This window comes from Hemiscyllium ocellatum, chromosome 17 (assembly GCF_020745735.1).
Source record: "Hemiscyllium ocellatum isolate sHemOce1 chromosome 17, sHemOce1.pat.X.cur, whole genome shotgun sequence".
Taxonomy (NCBI): Eukaryota; Metazoa; Chordata; class Chondrichthyes; order Orectolobiformes; family Hemiscylliidae; genus Hemiscyllium; species Hemiscyllium ocellatum.
The window spans coordinates 53,397,294-53,417,010 of NC_083417.1; the positions used below are offsets into that span (position 1 = coordinate 53,397,294).

At 41.1% G+C, this 19,717-nt stretch overlaps 1 protein-coding gene across 3 annotated transcripts in view; it reads right to left on the reverse strand.

Annotated features, from left to right (window-relative positions):
- Nucleotides 1-19,717, reverse strand: part of LOC132823744 (glucose-fructose oxidoreductase domain-containing protein 2-like) — a 46,031-nt gene that overhangs the window by 14,779 nt on the left and 11,535 nt on the right. For 2 of the 3 annotated variants that reach the window (XM_060837743.1, XM_060837744.1), the window contains exon 2: nucleotides 17,454-17,787. In XM_060837743.1, the coding sequence (XP_060693726.1) occupies nucleotides 17,454-17,706 (253 nt within the window). In that variant the 5' untranslated portion in view covers nucleotides 17,707-17,787. Of the gene's footprint in view, nucleotides 1-10,045; nucleotides 10,076-17,453; nucleotides 17,788-19,717 lie in introns of those variants that run through there. The other variant, XM_060837745.1, reaches the window with a different exon arrangement.

Genomic DNA, 19,717 nt, shown 5'->3' on the forward strand with positions numbered 1-19,717 from the left:
TGCTGGGAAAAGAACTTGCTGCAAATTAAGACATAATGTAGCAGGGTTTTGAATGGTCTCAATGTTACAGAGAGTGAAATATGACAGACTATGCAGATCAGAATTGAAATTGAGGTAACTAAGACATGGATGAGCGTTTCAGCTGCAGAAAACATGTCACAGAGGTGGGAAAAAGTGGTCTTTAGAGATGATATGAATGAGATCAGAAACTCATTTTTGCAAACGTGAAACCAAGCTTGCAGAGACTGGTTTAATCTTAAGACTGTTGCCAGGTAGACCAATGGAATTGACAGTTAGGCAATGGTTTTTAAAATAAGTACCAAAGCAAACAAGTTCATTCATTCCAATATCTGGAATAAATTTCTGCTTATAGAGCACTCTATGTGGGATAAGCAACCTAATAATTTAGTAATAGTGAACAATTGAGAGAAATGATGGTGAGGGGGAGTTGGGTGGCTTCATGTGAAACTATGATTTCATAGGAGGTTTCAAGAACAGTGTAATTTTTACTTTTGGTTTTTTAAAAAGTGTGTAAACGAGTGGCTGCAAGTGATCTGATATTTCGACAGGCATTGTAAACAACTGTTTGAATACGCAATAATTTAATTTCAGATTGCAGACAACCTGGAGCCAAGAGCTTTGTGCACTGATATAGCTCAATGGCACCAAGGAGTTGATTGACAACTGTTATTAGTCCACAGACCAATTGCAGTGACCTTTTACTTGCCAACAACCATATGATTGGTTTTCAGTTGGCTGAGCAGCTTGGAGCTGGAAGTTACAGAGACAGAGAGCAAGAAAAAGAAATGTGCTCCCCATCCATAGCTACCTAATCTCTGCATTTGAGTTTCGCTTAAACTTGAAGAAAACCAGCGATTTTTTTTCTGGCAGTAGTTGTTATGATTTGTGATTTTGAATTGATAGTTAGAGACATTTTCAAAGTGAATCAGTTACTCTGTACTTAAAAAGCTGTGGAAACATTCGGAGAAAGACGTCGGAATAATAAGGGATCTAGTCAGCCAAAGAATGATCATCTGAAGATCAAAACCAGGAAGCAAAGACTGCTGCCCTGACTTTCCACTTTGCCAATAATCTACTTTCTTAATTTGTTTGCCTGTGTGCAATAAAGGGGGAACTAATGACAGGAGTAAAATTTTAAATAGTTATGTTGATGCAAATGGTTTATATCAGTTTATCTGTAGCTATAGTCTAATTACTTGTAATAAATATTAATACTTATTCAGTACAGAAAACTTGTCCATATTTGGTTGTCCATGATGATAGTGAGGCATCATGGAGGTAGTGGAGGGTGTGGATGGTATCCCAAATGTATTGGGAGAGGGGGGAATTCCTGGACCAAGGACAGTGTCAAGACATGAGGAGAAAGTTCAGTGGAGCAGGTGGAGATGATGAGTTGACCAGGGCAGTCAAGTTTGTGGACTTTGGTTAAGAGGTGTAACCTGGCAGTTTGGGGTTCTGGGACTATGAGGTTGGAGACTCTGGATGGGAAATCCCTTGAGGTGATGAGGTCGTGGATGGTCTGGAAGATGATGGTTTGGTGATGGGAGGTGAGGTCATGGTTGAGGGGGCATGTGTGAGTTGGTGGCTAGCTTCAACTCTGGAGAGATCATTGCGCCAAACTACCACTGCATTCACTCCCCCCAGTTTGATGTGAGCTTGGGGTTGGAGTGGAGGGCTGCGCATTGCGAGGGTGAGAGGGGTGGACAGGTTGAGGAAATCAATGTCACAGTGACAGTTAGAGATGAAGAAGTCGAGGGCAAATAACAGACCAGCACAGGGTGTCCAAGTGGATACAGTATGTTGGAGGCGGGAGATGGGGTCCTTGGAGGGTGGGTGGGAGTCCTGATGGAAAAATTAAGCCCGGAGGCAGAGGCGGTAAAAGAAAAATTCAATGCTGCAATGGGTGTGGAATTAGTTGACCTGTAAGCATAGTGGGATGTAGATTAGACCTTTACTGAGGTCCGATCACTCATCCTCAGAAAATCGGAGGTTGGTTGGGGGTGGGGGGAGAATGGTGGTAAAAACTCTGCAAGGCTGGATGCTATGGGTTTCTCTATGCCCATCCCATCTTCTTGTAATAGAACTGTTTTTGCTCCCAGGTGTCTAGCATCAACTGCTACCTTGAAGGGTTTAATTTTGGTACAACCAACACTGGTTCATTGATCAAAATAGCTTTCAACTTCTCAAAAGATGCCTGGCCTAAGCACGCTACCTTGACTTTTGTTGGAGCAAATCCATCAGTGAAGAAGCTATCCTGATGATATTTTGGTACAAGTTTGTGACTAAATCAACACTGAGATTTTTGGGCCTATCATTTCCTATTTAGTTTTAGAGGCAGGAAGCTCGGCTAATGCTGTACTTTTGCTTTTCTTGGAAGCACTTAACCGACGCTATAATATGCCGTAAGTAGGTTATTTGTGTCTCTGCAAATTCACTTTGGTGAGATTTATCAACAAATCAACCAACTGTAATTTCCTAAACAAAGCTTCCAATTGTTCCAAGTGGTCCTCCCACATCCGCACCATCATCAATGCAAACTACACAAATTAGAAAACTGGCCACTGCTTGATTCACAAGTGTCTGGAAAGTTGCAGCCGCATTTTCTTTTAGCCTGAATGCTATCATTTGGTGTTAGAGGAGATGGTCTGGTGTCACAAAGGCTGATGTCTCTTTATCTCTGGGATGTAAAAGCAACTAGTATCCTTTTATGATTTGGAGATGCCAGTGTTGGACTGGGGTGTAGAAGTTAAAAGTCACACAACACCAGGTTATAGTCCAACAGGTTTAATTGGAAGCATTACCTTTCGGAATTCCACTCCTTCACCAGGTGGTTGTGGAGAACACAATTGTAAGACACAGAATTTATAGCAAAAATTACAGTGTGATCCAACTGAAATTATACATTCAAAAATACCTTGATTGTTTGTTGAGTCTCCCATCTATTGGAATGACCATTATAGTTTCACTTCTTTCATATGTAAATCACAAAACTTTTCTTAAAGGTTACACTCTCATGTTAACTGTAATAATTGGCGTCAGCCAGATAAGATATTGTAGGTGTTAGCCCCCTGTGTTCCCTGTCTGTGCCATAATGTTTAGATTGATTCTAATCTAAAAAGTGAGTTAACAGAGTCTAACATGGATTCATGCAGTTTTTGAGCAAAGTACAATGTACCTCTGCAAGTACAAATTCACATCCTTGACTGCAGCATATGAGATAGGATACCCCGATGCCCTGAGGCATGGTACATCAGTGAAACCGAGCAAAGGCTACGGCAATGGCCACCGCACAACAATCAACAGACAAGAGTGTTCCCTCCGTTGGGGAACACTTCAGCGGTCCAGGACATTTGACCTCGGACCTTCGGGTGACCATCTTCCAAGACAGACTTTAGGACAGGCAGCAGCGAAAATTGCCCAAGCAGAGGCTGATAGCTAAGTTCCATACCCATAGGGAGGGCTTCAACCAGGACCTTGGGTTCGTGTCACACTACAAGTGACCACCATTGCACTACACACACATGTATATACAGACAAGCACACAGACACTCCCACATACTCCTACAGACATACACACTCCCAAATGCATCCTCTCACAGACGTAAACATTTTACACACACACACACTTTCTCCCACAGACACTCACAACCCCCCCACCCCAGAAACATGCACACTCCTATAGACACACACACTTTTACACACACACATACATGCATCCTCTCACAGACTTAGACACACTTTTGTGCGGTGAATTTGTACTTGCAGAGTTACATTGTACTTTGCTCAAAAGCTGCATGAATCTATTTAAGACTCTTAACTCACTTTTTAGATTAGAATCAGTCTAAACATTATGGCACAGACAGGGAACACCTTCAACATCTTATCTGGCTGACACCAATTGTTATAGTTAACCTGAGAATGAAGCTTTTTAAAAATGTTTTGTGATTTACATATGAAAGAAGTGAAACTATCATGGTCATTCCAATGGACGAGAGACTCAACAAACAATCAAGGCATTTTTAATGTATAATTTCAGTTACATCACACTGTAAACTTTTGCTATAAATTCTATGTCTTACAATTGTGTCCTCCACAACCATCTGATGGAGGAGTGGTGCTCCGAAAGCTAGTGCTTCCAATTAAACCTGTTGGACTATAACCTGGTGTTGTGTGATTTTTAACTCAGTATCCTTTTAACAAGTCTATTTTGCTAAGAAATCTGGGACTGCCAACCTTATTAATACAATATTCCAAACAAGGAAGTAGGTGAGAGTCTGCATTTGTTAATTCATTGACATTTCTGTAGTTGACGCAGGATTAGATTGAGCCATGGTTTAAGTACGAACATGTTAGGAATTCTACTGATTTGATTGAGTTCATTTTGGCAATTTTCCAACGTGTTAGATTTCTGCTTTCACCTGAACTGCTTCTGTATATCTAAGGAATAAGGATACAGGTCATTCTGTAATAACATGTGTTTCATCAACGCAAATTTTAAAACACGTTGGCTATAATGCGATTACAGTGCCAATACTTTAAGCACTGTTTCCAAAGTGCAATTTTTCTTTAACGCAGGATTGCGCAAGAACAGAACCATCGTGTTATAGAGGAACTGAGTGGGCACGGTTTTGTAGGAGAGGATTCTGCTAGGTCCAGGTCATGTATGGCTAATGTTGGACACCCACTTTTGTCCCCCACCCCTGCCACAGACTCTTCCCGATGATGATGCATCAATATATTGATAACACAATTAATTCTTCTTCCAGAAATCTGGTGCATAAATTAGATAACCTTTTTAAAAATCTATGATGTATGGACCACTGAACAATGCTTGTACAATTCACCTTGTCATGGCAGTAATATTAACACGTCATCTCCTCATCAAAATGTTGGGGATTTGATATGCTCGTCAGCTCATTGTTTCATGGTTATTTGTGATGATCTAAGGTGTACCTGATCTACTTTGCAGGCTCCCGTGAAATATTCTCAGAACAATGATACTTAGGTCTAACACGGATGGACTTCAGTCCTAAAACATTTCCTTGACTAGGGTCAGAGGTCCTCTTACTTCATGGCTGTAAACTAATTCAAAAGGACTAAAACTAGAAACCTCAATAAGTGAATCACATGTGGCAAGCAAATTCCCATTTTTTTTCAATCATGATGTTAATCATGACAGTATATCCCAATTATTGTTTGATAGTACCTTTCAGAAATCCCTCGTGTCTGTGGGTGATGTTCTGAAGACTTTTAACTATGTTACAGGAAGACTATATAAGTTTATAAAAAAGGTTTATATGTGAAACTAGGACTGTGATCCAATTGGATCTCCATTGGCAATCTACATAGAGAAACCCGTAATTGGGTTAACCTCTCTTACTAACTTAGCATGATTATTCTCAAGGTCATGACCTCTTGAAATCGAAGTGGTAATATTCATGATAATAAGAATACACTGATGAACCACTTTTATATTCTCTCACAATCCACCCAGTATCCTGCAAAATGGTTCCTCAAAAACTGGTATGGGAATTAGAGATGCTAGTTTGGTTGCCTGTTGCACTTTTAGCACAACCTGATACTTCTGGCATGTTTTAAGACTGCAGCATATCTTTGTGCATATGTGGCAAGTGAAAATATTGCTTTACATATGCTTGAACCCTATTGACTCTGACATACCCCGCTATAGAAATTTCTATGTCTACCTTTGATATTTCTTGATGATATTTGGGTTGTACTATTATCTGTGCGAACGTCACCACTTCCTGATAGAAGCCCAGTTTTGATATAGCAGCATTCTGGAACTTCCAACGCTTTGAATCGATTGGACTACTTCACTTAACTCTAGATTGGAGTGCTGCGCTTGTTAAGACTTACTGAACATTTCCTTTGGGAATTTGGATAATCCAAAGTATTAAGAATACTTTTGTTTTCTTGGACTGTGGACCAAAAAAACCCCAAAAAGGTACCATTTTAAACCAAAGGAATCGCAAAGATAATGTTGCAGTTTTAGAAACAGGTTGCTGGAATTCATTCAGTGTTGTATCTACAGTATTGAAACATTGGAGAAGCATGTTAGACATCTCAGGTATGTGTGTGTGTGCACATGATAGACAGTACATCTGTCTGAGCATGCAGGGTAGTTTGGCTTAGAGACAATGCTTTGATTCGTATTTCAATTGACCTGTTGCTGTGCACTTAGAAGGACTCACAACTGCAACTACTTGATTAATTTCTGGACAAGTGGCTACAGTCTTATATGTGGCCAAATTAACTGAAACGTCTATGTTACAATGAGAAAGCAGATTAATCTCTTTCCCCTCTCCTGTGTGCAGAAGTAATAAACTCCCAGTAGCTGTTCTCACTCATCATTTCCCTGTAAACCAAGCTCAATAAAAAAAACAACCTTTGAAATGAAATGAAAAATTCACTGGAGGAGGATGGTGTAGTCAAACATGAGCAGCAGCTGCTCACTCATACCTGGAAGTTAAATATGTACCGATCAGGTTAAAATGATGTTCACTTTCAGTTTTGGAAGATGCAAGATCAGTAAGTATAATGGTATACTATTTACCTACTTTATTAAATGATGTATTCCTAGAGTTTATTTTGTTAATTTGCAACAGTTTAGTATTTCATTTCCTTCCCAAAATATTTATAATTTATAATTTTAGCATTGTAGCAGTCTTTGGGGTAGCTTTTCACTAATGTTCAGTGATCACCAGATTAAATAGATTGTCATGTTCTGTATTTACTTGACTATGGTTTTGAACTCAGCACACCAACATGCATTGTACATTTCAGAATTGATCTGGTTCAGTAATGTAACAACAAAAAAAAACAGAATTGGCATTTTAGAGTCAGAGATGTACAGCATGGAAATAGACCCTTTTAAACCCTTCTCCTTCATATACCCATCCAGATGCCTTTTAAGTGCTGCAATTGTACCAGCCTCCACACTTCCTCTGACAGCTCATTTCATAAATGCATCATCTTCGGTGTGAAAAAGTTGCCCCTTTGGTCCATTTTATCTTTTCCCTCTCACCCTAAATCTATGCCCTCTATTCAATGCTCTGACCAATAAAAGGAGAGCATACCAAACGCCTTCTGTGCTATCCTATCTATCTCCTACTCTATTTCAAGGAACTATGAACCTGAACTCTAAGGTCTCTTTGTTCAGGAACACTCCCTCGGGCCTTACCAGTAAGTAAATAAGGCCTGCTCTGATTTGCTTTTCCAAAATGCAGCACCTCGCATTTATTCTAAATTAAATGCAGTCTCTGCCAGTCCTCAGCCCACTGGCCCATCTGGTCAAGATCCCATTGTATTCGGAGATAACCTTCTTCACTGTCCTCTACATCTCCAATTTTGGTGTCATGTTAAGCTTACTAACTATACCCTCTATGCTCCCATCCAAATCATTTATAAAAATGATGAAAAGTAGAGGACCCAGCGCTGATCCTTGTAGCACACCACTGGTCATAGGCCTCCAGTCTGACAAGCAATTCTCCACCACCACCTGCTGTCTTCTACCTTCGAGCTAGTGCTTTAACTTCAAAATGCCATGAGAAATATCCAGTGTTTAACCCACTGCCACCTCTCTTCCAGGAATGCCTACCCTGAAGAAGTACTGCTCTTCTCTCCGACAGGATTTTCATTTGTCTCTCTTCCCCTGTCCACCTTCACTGCATTCTTTTACTCTCCCAGTGCTAGACAAGGAATTTACTTAGACTCGCTTCCATGGCCATATTTCCTTCCTCAGTGAGTGTCTTCACCTCCGACTTAGTCCACGTGGATTTCAACTCAAATTCCACCCTGCATGCAGCATCCAGGATTGCAGGTACTTGCATGATATACAACATTTTTCCAACTGCTGTTCTCGCTGCAGACCTAAAAGCCACACTCAGGGCCATGCGCCACCACATGAAAGCACTCAACACCTCTCTCCAGGAGCACAGACTTACTCTCTTTCAAAGCTGTCCTGGTCCACAGTTTCATTTCATCCTTCGTATTATTCAACGCCTTAACTCCAAACTTTTCCTGTTTCTTGCCGATGTTAAGGAATGCAAACTTCAACTTCTTATCCACACCCCTGCCCACCCTCCACCTTCCAACAGTCCCAATCCCGCGAACCCCATCTCTACCAGCCCCAGCCCTTGCTGTGTGTTCACCATATCCTCTGACCTTCCCCTCTCTGAGGCTGAGCGTGCTGTTCTCAGCAAAGGACTCAGCTTTGTACCCTTATGTCCCTACCTCAATGAATTCTGGGCTCGACATGATGCTGAGCTCTTCTTCCGTCACCTCCGCCTTCATGCTCACTTCTTTGGGCAAGAGTCTTCCCCCTGCTCCACATATCCTTTCACATCCCTCCAACATTCCACCTCTAATTAGACACTCCCGCTAGGACAATTTCCTGCCCTCAATCGTTTCATTGACAATTGTCGACGGGACATTGGCCGCCTTAATTTCTCTGCCCCTCTTACCCATTCCAACCTCTCTCCATCCGAACTTTCTGTCCTTCGCTCCCTTAGGTCCAACCCCAACCTTGTCATCAAACCTGCTGACAAAGGGGGTGCTGTTGTCCTCTGGCATACTGACCGCTACCTCGTACAGGCTGAGCGCCAACTCTCAGATTCCTCCTCCTACCTCCCCCTGGAGCATGACCACACCACTGAGCATCAAGCCATTGTCTCCAACACTGTGACTGACCTCATTTCCTCCGGATGCCTACTCCCCCACAGCTTCCAACCTCAGTCTCCCAACCCCGGACAGTCTGTTTCTACCTACTCCCCAAAATCTACAAGAAGGGTGTCCCGGTAGGCCCATTGTATCAGCATGCTCCTGCCCCACTGAAATTATTTCCTTCTATCTTGACTCCATCCTTATTCCTCTGGTTCACTCCCTCCCCATTTACATCCGGGATTCCTCGGATGCCCTGCGACACATTGACAGTTTTCAATTCGCAGGCACCTTCTATTCACCATGGACGTGCAATCACTTTACACCTCCATCCCACACCAAGACAGCTTGAAAGCTCTTTGCTTCTTTCTCGAAAAGAGGCCTGAACAAACTCTATCCAACATCACTCTCGTCCGCCTGACTGAATTTGTTCTCTCTCTTAACAACTTCTCCTTCAACTCATCCCATTTTCTCCAAATCAAAGGTGTAGCAATGGGTACCTGCATGGGTCCTAGCTATGCCTGTCTTTTCATGGGGTATGTGGAACATTTCTTGTTCCAGGCACACCCAGGTCCCCTCCCACAATTGCGTTATCAGTACATCGATGACTATTTCAGTGCAGCTTCATGCACTCATCCTGACCTGGAAAAATTCATGAACTTCGCTTCCAGTTTCCACCCCTCCATCACCTTCACCTGGTCCATCTCCAACACTTGCCTTCCTTTCCTTGACCTTTGTCTCCATTTCCGGCAATAGTCTATCCACTAATATCCACTGACTCCCACAGCTATCTGGACTACAGCTCTTCTCGCCCTACGTCCTGTAAGGACTCTATCCCTTTCTCTCAGCTCCTTCGCCTCAGTCACATTTGTTCCGATGAGGCCACTTTCCAAAGTGGTGCTCTTAATATGTGCTCCTTCTTCTCCAACCGTGGCTTCCCATCTACAGTTGTTGACAGGGCTCTCGACAGCATGCAGTCCATTTCCCGTGCCACGACCCTCACCCCCTCCCTCCCCTCCCAGAACAAGGATAGGGTCCCTCTTGTTCTCACCTTTCACCCCACCAGCCTTCACATGCAAAGAATAATCCTCCGCCATTTTCGCCAACTCCAACATGACGACACCACTAAACACATCTTCCCTTCCCTCCCCCTGTCTGCATTCCGCAGAGATCGTTCCCTCTGGGACAACCTAGTCCACTCCTCCATCACACCTAACACCTCTCCCATCACACACGGTACCTTCCCATGCAATCGCAAAAGGTGCAACACCTATCCCTTTACTTCTTCCATGCTCACCATCCAAGGCCCCCACTCATTTCAGATTAAGCAGCGTATCACTTGTACCTCTTTCAATTTGGTCTATTGCATTCGTTGTTCCCAATGTGGTCTCCTCTATATCGGAGAGACAAAACGCCGAATGGGTGATCGCTTTGCTCAGCACCTTCGGTCTGTATGCAATTAGGTCCTGGACCTTCCCGTGGCTTGCCACTTCAACACACAATCCTGCTCCCATGCCCACGTCTGTCCTTGGCCTGCTGCAATGTTCCAGTGAAGCTCAACGCGAACTGGAGGAACAGCATCTCATCTTCCGACTAGGCACGTTATAGCCTGCCGGTCTCAACATTGAATTCAACTTCAGATTATTATCCCATCTGGACCCCTTTGTTTTCATTCTGCTCCGTAGAGTGTGGTGCTGAAGTGTCCATCCTTGATGGAGATGCGTATGTCCAAGAATGAGACAGATAATTGAGAGTGGTCCATGGTGAGTTTGATGGTGGGATGAAACTTGTTGATGTTACTGTGTAGTTTTATCAGTGACTCCTCGCCATGGTTCCAGAGGAAGAAAATATTGTCAGTGTATCTGGTGTATAACATTGGTTGGAGATCCTGCATAGAGAAGAAGTCTTGTTCGAACCTGTGCTTAAAAATGTTGGCATATTGGGGTGCAAATTTGGTCCCCATGGCTGTTCCGTGTGTCTGGATGAAGAACTGGTTGTCAAAGGTGAAGACGTTGTGACCGAAGATAAAGCAGATGAGTTGTAGGATGGTGTTTGGAGATTGGCAGCTGTTGGTGTTGAGTACTAAGGCTGTTGTCGCAATGCCATCATTGCGGGGGATGCTGGTGTAGAGTGCGGAAACGTCCATTGTGATGAGGAATGTTCCCGGTTCAACTGGTCTGTGGGTGCTGAGTTTCTGTAAGAAATCTGTAGTGTCGTGATAAAAGCTGGGGATCTCCTGTACAATAGGTTTCAAGATGCCTTCAACACAGCCGGAGTGATTCTCACATAGGGTCCCATTGCCTGAAACGATGGAACGTCCTGGTGTGTTGGCTTTCTGTACCTTTGGAAGGCAGTAAAAGTCGCCTACACGAGAAGTACGTGGGATGAGGGCGCATAGGGAACTCTGAAGGGCTGGATCCAAAGTTCTGGTCAATGCGTTTAATTCACAGGCATATTCTTTGATCGGATCAGCTGGTAGTTGCCTGTAGTGTTCCTGGTTGTTCAGTTGTCGGTACACTTCCTTGCAGTAATCTGTTCTATTCTGAATGACAATGGCTCCTCCTTTATCTGTTGGTTTGATGTCAATGTTGTGATTAAGCAGATAAAACACATCCAGAAACCCTAGCCACTCTACCCTACATCAAAGACATCTCAGAAATGACTGCCAGATTACTCAGACCCCTTGACATCATGGTAGCCCACAAACCCACCAACACACTAAAAAAGCAGCTAATGAACTTGGAAGACCCAATACAGACAACAAGCGAAACTAATGTCATTTACAAAATACCGTGCAAGAACTGTAACAAACACTACATTGGACCAACAGGCAAAAAAACCAGTCACCAGGATACATGAGCATCAACTAGCCACAAAACGACATGATCCTCTCTTACTAGTATTCGTACATACAGATAAGTAAGGACATCACTTCGACTGGGACAACACATCCATCCGAGGACAAGCCAAACAGAGACACACACGAAATTTCCTAGAAGCATGGCATTCCAACCGGTACTCTGTCAACAAACACATTGACTTGGACCCCATCTATCACCCTTTGAGAAAAAGAACAGGAAATGACATCACCAACCCAAGGAAACCCAAATATATAAACAATAAGCAGGAAACACCAGCAGTGCTTCATCCGGAGGCTCATTGGAGATGTTACTTAGTGTGGTGACAAAACATCTAAAAATGAACCTTCCACCTCAGTGAGCAAACCTATATCCAGATGGGTTTTAAGGAATGTCTCATTGGAAAAATGTGAGGCAGGAAGCTTTATGGAGAGGATTTCACAAATGGTTTTTGCTCTGTTTTGATTAGTGCATAAAACTAAAAGTTTTAGTTTAAAATTAGTTTTTAAAAATCCTCAATTCTATTCCCACTGAACTGCTTATCACAAACTTCCCACCTTGGCCCTCATGTTAGCCTATGTTGTAAATAGCTTTTTTCAGATACTATCCTTTTCTCCTTTAAGTTTCTGTCATCTCAATAAAGCAACCGCTGAAATTACATCTTTGAAAAGCATTTTCCCTTCTCCAATGTCCACAATTGTCTCCACTGTATTTGAAAGTACTGTCACTTTGAGTCAGTTTCTAAACTTTTGCTAGAACTTCTTAGAGTCATAGAGATATACAGCATGGAAATACACCTTTCGGTCCAACCCGTTCATGCCGATCAAATATCCCAACCCAATCTAATCCCTTCTGCCAGCACCTGGCCCATATCCCTCCAAACCCTTCCTATTCATATACCCATCCAAATGCCTCTTAAATGTTGTAATTGTACCAGCCTCCACTACTTCCTCTGGCAGCTCATTCCATACACGTACCACCCTCTGTGTGAAAAAGTTGCCCCATAGGTCTCTTTTATATCTTTCCCCTCTGACCCTAAATCTATGCCCTCTAGTTCGGGACTCCCCGACCCCAGGGAAAAGACTTTGCCTATTAACCTTATCCATGCCCCTCATAATTTCATATCCCATGTGACTGTGACGATGATAATCTTTCCCTCCACATCGTTCCTGATATGGTTGACAGTATCATCGCCCTCCAATGTCTTATTTCATTTCAATAAACAATTTGTAGCAAGCGCGGTTCACCTATTGCTGTAAGATTACAGCTGACATGAGAAATTACAACTGCAGATCCAAGGCTTAACATGATCACGAGTTCTTAAATTTTCATTTCTCAAATATTAAATGTTCTGAAGGTTTAAAGTATTTGCTGTTCAACCCTACTATAGTTACAATGAAAAATGTTTTGCATTTAAAAAGATATACACGTATGAAACATAGAATGATCAACATAGGCATTTTACACCATTAACAATATTTCCTTTCCTGCCTGCCAGTCAGTGAGATTGGGTCTGATGGCATGAACATAGAGCTCAACTCAATCCTGCGTTTCTACCCTGCTGCCTTTATGAACCGTGGGGTCAGAAGATATTTCATAGTTTCATTAAAAACATGTACAAACACTTCAGCTTGTGGACATATTCTAGGCTGTTCAAATTAATTGCTGTTAAGAGAGGTTATACGTAAGACACATGTCTCCCTTTACAGCAACATGTTGGTGAAGATTTTAGTCTTGAACTCTCCAGGACAAACACAAGAAATCCTAATTTCAAACAGTTACAATAATTTACACTATAGGAGAAAAAGGGTGTCTGTAGATTAGCAAGTCAAATCTGATTGGCTGAACTGTCACATTGGGGAAAACAAAGGGGAAACTACAGGTGGACAAAATACAGAGATTAAATAAATGTTTCTGTAGAAGCGAAAGCAAAGGATTGTCTACAATCTTTGACAATGTAGGGCAACAAAGAGCTTCTGGCATTAGTTAGACATAACCATTTAATCAATGCATAAAGTTGAAGATATGAGCTGATAATATAGCAAGGGAAACCATGCACCTGGGATCCTAGTTAGAAAGGAAACATTATTACACATCTCCTTCAACAATCAGACTGAATCTCTGTGAAACTATTTGCATATGGACTTAGAAGAGTGTGTGAAATGGAGTGGATGAATTAACTGCAAAATCTGGTACAGAAAGTGAAATGCAAGGGCATTGAGAGAGGAAAGAGGACAAAAGGAATGCTTTTTTAAACACATTCAAATTTTAAAAATCTCCAACATGCAAAACTGGAAATGAGATTCCCCCTTTGTAACTGTTAATTTTGGAGCCTGATCAGTTGTTTGACAATAATTAATATTTGTCCCATTTTTACAAGATACTTAGGCTTAAATGGGGAAAACAATTTCCTTGTGTAAGGTTATTTTGTGACTATAGTGCAAACAGAGTAATTTCATGCTGTAAATGGGTTTCAATGGTGAGGCAAATAGAAAGATGCTGATTTTGTTAAAAATGAAGCAGCAGATCTTGGACCCCCTATTTAACACTGAAGCTATTGCAGAAGATACAGAGTACCATGGCTACAACAGCAGGTCAGAGGCTAGAAATTCTGTAGTGAATAACTCACCTCCTGTCTCCTCAGTGACTGCCCACTTTCTGCAAAACCCAAGTCAAGAGTGAAGATCTTTACTTGCTCCAGCAACACTCAAGCAGCCTGACACTACCAAGAGCAAAAGTGCTTGACTGGCACCTCATCACTACCTTCAACATTTACTTCCTTCACCAAAGTATAATGGCAGTAGAATGCATCTTCCATGAGATGCACAGTAACTACTCACCAACACTCCTTCGACAGCTTCCACGTCTGATGAACAAATTTTTAAAAAGCATTTGCACATTAAATATTAACAAGCACTTTCACTTCCACCATTATTTTGTCAGCAAATTCTGGTCTATTCTTGATAACTTCAAAATGTGAAATAAGAAAGAGAACAAAACAGCAGAGAAATAGGCTCTTTGATCCTCCAGACCTGTGCTGACATATTTTGCCCTTCTATGCTAAAATGGTCTTCACTTCCAGGACCTGTATCCCTCTGTTCCATTCCTATTCATGTATTTGTGCAGGTGCTTCTTGAATGCTGCTATTGTGTCTGCTTCCACCACCTCCTCTGGCAGCACATTCCAGGCATTCACTACTGTGTGAAAAGCTGGCCTCGCACATCTTTTTTAAGCACCCCAGCCCCCTCACCTTGAATCTGTGTCGCCGAGTAATTGACCCCTCCACCCTGGGAAAAAGCCTCATACTTTCCATTCTATAACATCGCCCCTCCTGCATTCCAGTGAAAACAAACCCAAGTCTATCCAACCTTTCTTCACAGCTAAAATCCCTCATAGCAGACAAACCTTTTATGCACCCTGTCCGAAGCATCCACATCACTGCAGTTGAACACTCCTCTTAAAAGACATTTATAGATTTAAATCATTAACAGCATTAGAAGGGGATAATATAAAAATTATCTAAATTACAAAACTATCTATTGATTTACTGGAGGCATCTATATACTTAGCTTAAATCAGACTTAAAAATATCTACAATTCCAGTGTGTTTTATTGCTCCAGCACATACAAAGATAACATTATGTCTCCACAATATCACAGTTCATTTATGTTCAGGATATGCCCTGCCACTCCAGCTTCCTGTCTGGCTGTTTCCTCAATTTAGTAATAAACTTAATGTAACTTGTTGCCAAAGAAACATGATTAATCTTTGCGTGGGAAATCAATGAAGTACTGATATTTTGCAATAACATGCCTTCAATTTAGCAGAGACAGCCATCCCAACATTTTTACCAGTATTTTCTTTAAGAGCCTAAGTCTACAGAAATGTTTTAGCCTCCCATTTGAGGAAAGAAATTACTTATCCTTAGAGGATATTGCTTAGAAAGTTATTGAATACAAAGTTTATTTCTGAAGTGCAGAGGATTGCATAACTCAAACAATCCAAATAAGGTAAATTTTCATAAGTAGAATAATCACATTAAACAACAACTTCCTCTATTTGTCTAATGTCAATTTGTATGCAAATTAGAATGCAATACAATATGAAAACGCCATTCCTATGTACAAGTAAATATTCACAGGTCATATCTTTAAAACTAATATTTATACACCACTGTATAGGATCTCGTTCATAAATACAAGAGTTCGTAAGTTGGACATTCATATATCAGAAACCACCTGTACTAATGGTGGGAAAAAGAGAAAATAACTGTTTCTCTCTTTCGCTTTGCCCAATTTCCATTTCTTCAAAATCAGTCAGTCATTCATACTGGAGATAGTTGCATAGATATTGATAGCTCTTTGGTATCTCATCTAGGTGGCAATTTATCATAATGTTGTCAATGACATGCACCAGAAGCTGAACATCCAGAAAATAGCCTGGAATCATTTATTTCCAGTCAGAAATTCATATAAAATCAACTGAAGCTATCAGGAGGCAGGTATATATTATTTTGCATCAGTGAAAGATCAGGCTTCCTAAGATCCCTTTATGCAGGAAAACTGAACAATGCGAGGAAACTCATGCCTTTCAACGTATCTTAATCAGTTGCATACAAACTGTAATTTCAAATGGATGAGCAGTCCTCATCTTACAGAAGTTTTCCATTTGGGTTTCCACTGGTTCAGATAGTTGATTGCCTACATGTACATTTGACTAAAAGATATAAACATTATCCATTTACCAGATTCAGTGTCAATGTTTTTTTTTAAGATTAGATTAGATTACTTACAGTGTGGAAACAGGCCCTTCGGCCCAACAAGTCCACACCGACCCGCCGAAGCGCAACCCACCCATACCCTTACATTTACACCTTACCTAACACTACAGGCAATTTAGCATGGCCAATTCACCTGACCCGCACATCTTTGGACTGTGGGAGGAAACCGGAGCACCCAGAGGAAACCCACGCAGACACGGGGAGAACGTGCAAACTCCACACAGTCAGTCGCCTGAGTCGGGAATTGAACCCGGGTCTCAGGCGCTGTGAGGCAACAGTGCTAACCACTGTGCCACCGTGCCGCCCTACAGTTATTCTTTACCAGTTGGTCAGCTCACTAGATTCTGGTGTCTTTACAAGTGTTGCTTTCCACACAAAAACTTTACTGCTTGACTTTCTTTGCTGCTTTCACTGTGAAAATACTGACATTACCTCCTAGCAGAATAATTGAAAAACTTGCAATGACTGTGTCCAAATAGGCATTTTACTGTTAAGTGAAATTTACACCAAGATCTAAAAGCTGATTAGAAACATACATAAATATTTAAACAAAATACTTACTTGGCCTGGTGCAGTTGCATTTATCAGTGAATAACAAAAACCTATGAATTTTACAGCATATGGTTGCGTGTATAATGCTGCAATGAATAATAAAGTTAATGCTCATCATAAATATCATCACACCTTTAATGTATCAGAATCATCTGAAACATACAAACTTGGAATTAACAGTATAATAGAACTCAAACCAATGCCATAAAATGGCAGGTGGAATTTAGCTTTTATGCAAGATTGTTAAGATGTGCAGACCATACGTGCTCCCTTGGAGTTTGGATAAAGAACAAATTTGTTTACCAAGATACACTCACCAGCAACACTGCTAGAATGTGGTACAAGAAATATCCACTTTCTGCCAATTTCTAAACAGAATAGGTGAATCAATGGGGAGCTTTTGTTCATTTAACCTTTTCAATTCACTAGTTAAATGAAACCCATACACTACAATTAGTATACACAAAATTCTCAATATTCAGAAACTTTAAAAAAAATCTCATCTTTGCATTATACATAACATGATCTTGCTTAAAGTAATCAAAATAAAGCAATACAGTACCTAATGCTTTAGCAGCAATCTGGCAGGTGAGGGGGGGAGGAATATTGATGCAAATAAGATCGACATCCTGATGGAGCAAAACATCATCAGTCCGACTCGTGTAGAATGAAATGTTCATTTCCTCTGCCAGCAGCTTGGCCTCTTCCTCTGTTCTTCCCCAGAGTGCCTCGATGGTGAAACCTTCAGCACGCAACAGTGGCACCAAAACCCGTGCAGTCGTACCTGTCCCAAACACACCGACCCCTGGGAGCATTTTCCACTCTATCGGAAAAAAGGTTTCATAAGGAATTGCAAGCCAATATCCTCTCCAGCTTTACAGAAAGCTTCAGTTCTGCTGTAAAATAAAAAACAAACAAGTCCGTCAGTGACATGCACCAGAAGCTGAACATCCAGAAAATCTTTAGGAGCAAAGGCTTTAAGATGCAGAAATCACTTCCCAAATCTCTTGACTTAAATTAGGTCACATATGAACAAGAAAAAGGTTTAAGTGTAGGTCATTAAACACTGATGATCTAAATTTAGTACAAAAATCATTTTTAAAAATATACACGTTACTGACATTCACACTCAGACATATGCGCAATAACAGCCCCTCCACTTAACTGTAGGAATTACTTTAAAAGTGTCATATTGAAAATCATTCAGTTTGGTGCATCAGTTCATTTTCTGACTTAAGGTTTTCCCTTATTACCAACTGTTGGTTTTGAATATGCTGTGTGCCTTAAACACATTAAAGCTGGTAAGGACTCATGGTAGCTGGAATCTTTATTGACTAAAGGTGAAAATGATTTTGGAATGAATAGTTCACATAACATTTTGCACAAACAGCATTATGATTAGTACTGCAGTGTAAATAAATCGAGTGATTAAAAAGGTTTAAAACTATCTTCATGGGGTACAGGGATTTCGAATGATGAGGTTTAATCCAGTTCTGTATAGCAGTGCAGTGCAATGTGTTAATCGCACCATGAAACAAGACCACATTGAAGATTATCTAGAACAGGGTTTCTGAAAAGGAGGTTGGGACCACAGGCAGAATTGCAAGCTTAAAGTCTGGGATCACAGTTTTCTGGCAGAAATGATCACCCTATAACTCAGTCCCCTCCCCTGCTCTCATAGGTTTTGTCCTCCTCCTGACAGGTTCTCTTGCAACCTGTCAAAAAAAAAGTCAGTTATCTATAACTCCCAATTTTGGGCACATAAGATGAGAAGCAACGAGTCAATTTGCAAAACATTGACCTCATGCATTATGTCAGCCAACTCAGGGCAAGAAAGAGACCAAGATGTTTGCCTGCCAAATCGAACAGGACTAATAAAGAAGGATAAAAACAAAATCAGTTTACTGCTGCAGAGTACCACTGGTGAGGGAATAAAATTTATAATTAATATTGAAATACAGACTTAAATATGGTTTTTAAAAAGTTACCTTCAAACTGTTAAAAACATATCAGTTACCAATTTAAATGGCAACAGGTGTGTGTAGTAGATACAAATGCAGACAAAGTAAAGCCAGCACTGAAAAATACGTTCTGCAGATACTGATGATCCTGGAATGCACAGGTAATTCTTTGCCAATTCAACAAGCTTAGGAAAACATTGTGCATTTATATTCCATCACTCCCATGGATTTCTTTCCAATAGTGAGTTTTGAGAAGAGTTGTAGCTCTGGTTGAGGTTTTGGATGTAGGTTTACTCGCTGAGCTGGAAGGTTCATTTCCAGATGTTTTGTTACCCTACTAGGTAACATCTTCAGTGGGCCTCAGATGAAGCAATGCTGAAAATTCCTGTTTTCTATTTATATGTTTGGGTTTCTTTGGGTTGGTGGTGATGTCATTTCCTGGGGTGAAGTCACATCCTGTTCCTTTTCTCAGGGGTGGTAGATGAGGTCTAACCTGATGTGGTAGATCCCATCTATTACCCTGTGAGAAAACGAACAGGAATTAATTTCACCACAGGAAATAACATCACCACAGGAAATGACATCACCAACCCAAAGAAACTCAAACACATTAATAGAGAGCAGGAATTTTCAGCATTGCTTTGCCTGAGGCCCACTGAAGATGTTACCTAGTAGGGTAACGAAATGTCTGGAAATGAACCTTCCAACTCAGTGAGCAATCCTATATCCATTTCTTTCCAATATTTGACAAGGATAGCTGATGTAATTTCAAGCTCATTTTCCATCGCATTCTCCTCTTCTTTCCAGTGTAATATTCACTTAAAAGCTTCATCATAGAATTTTTTTCAGTTTCATGCATTGTTTT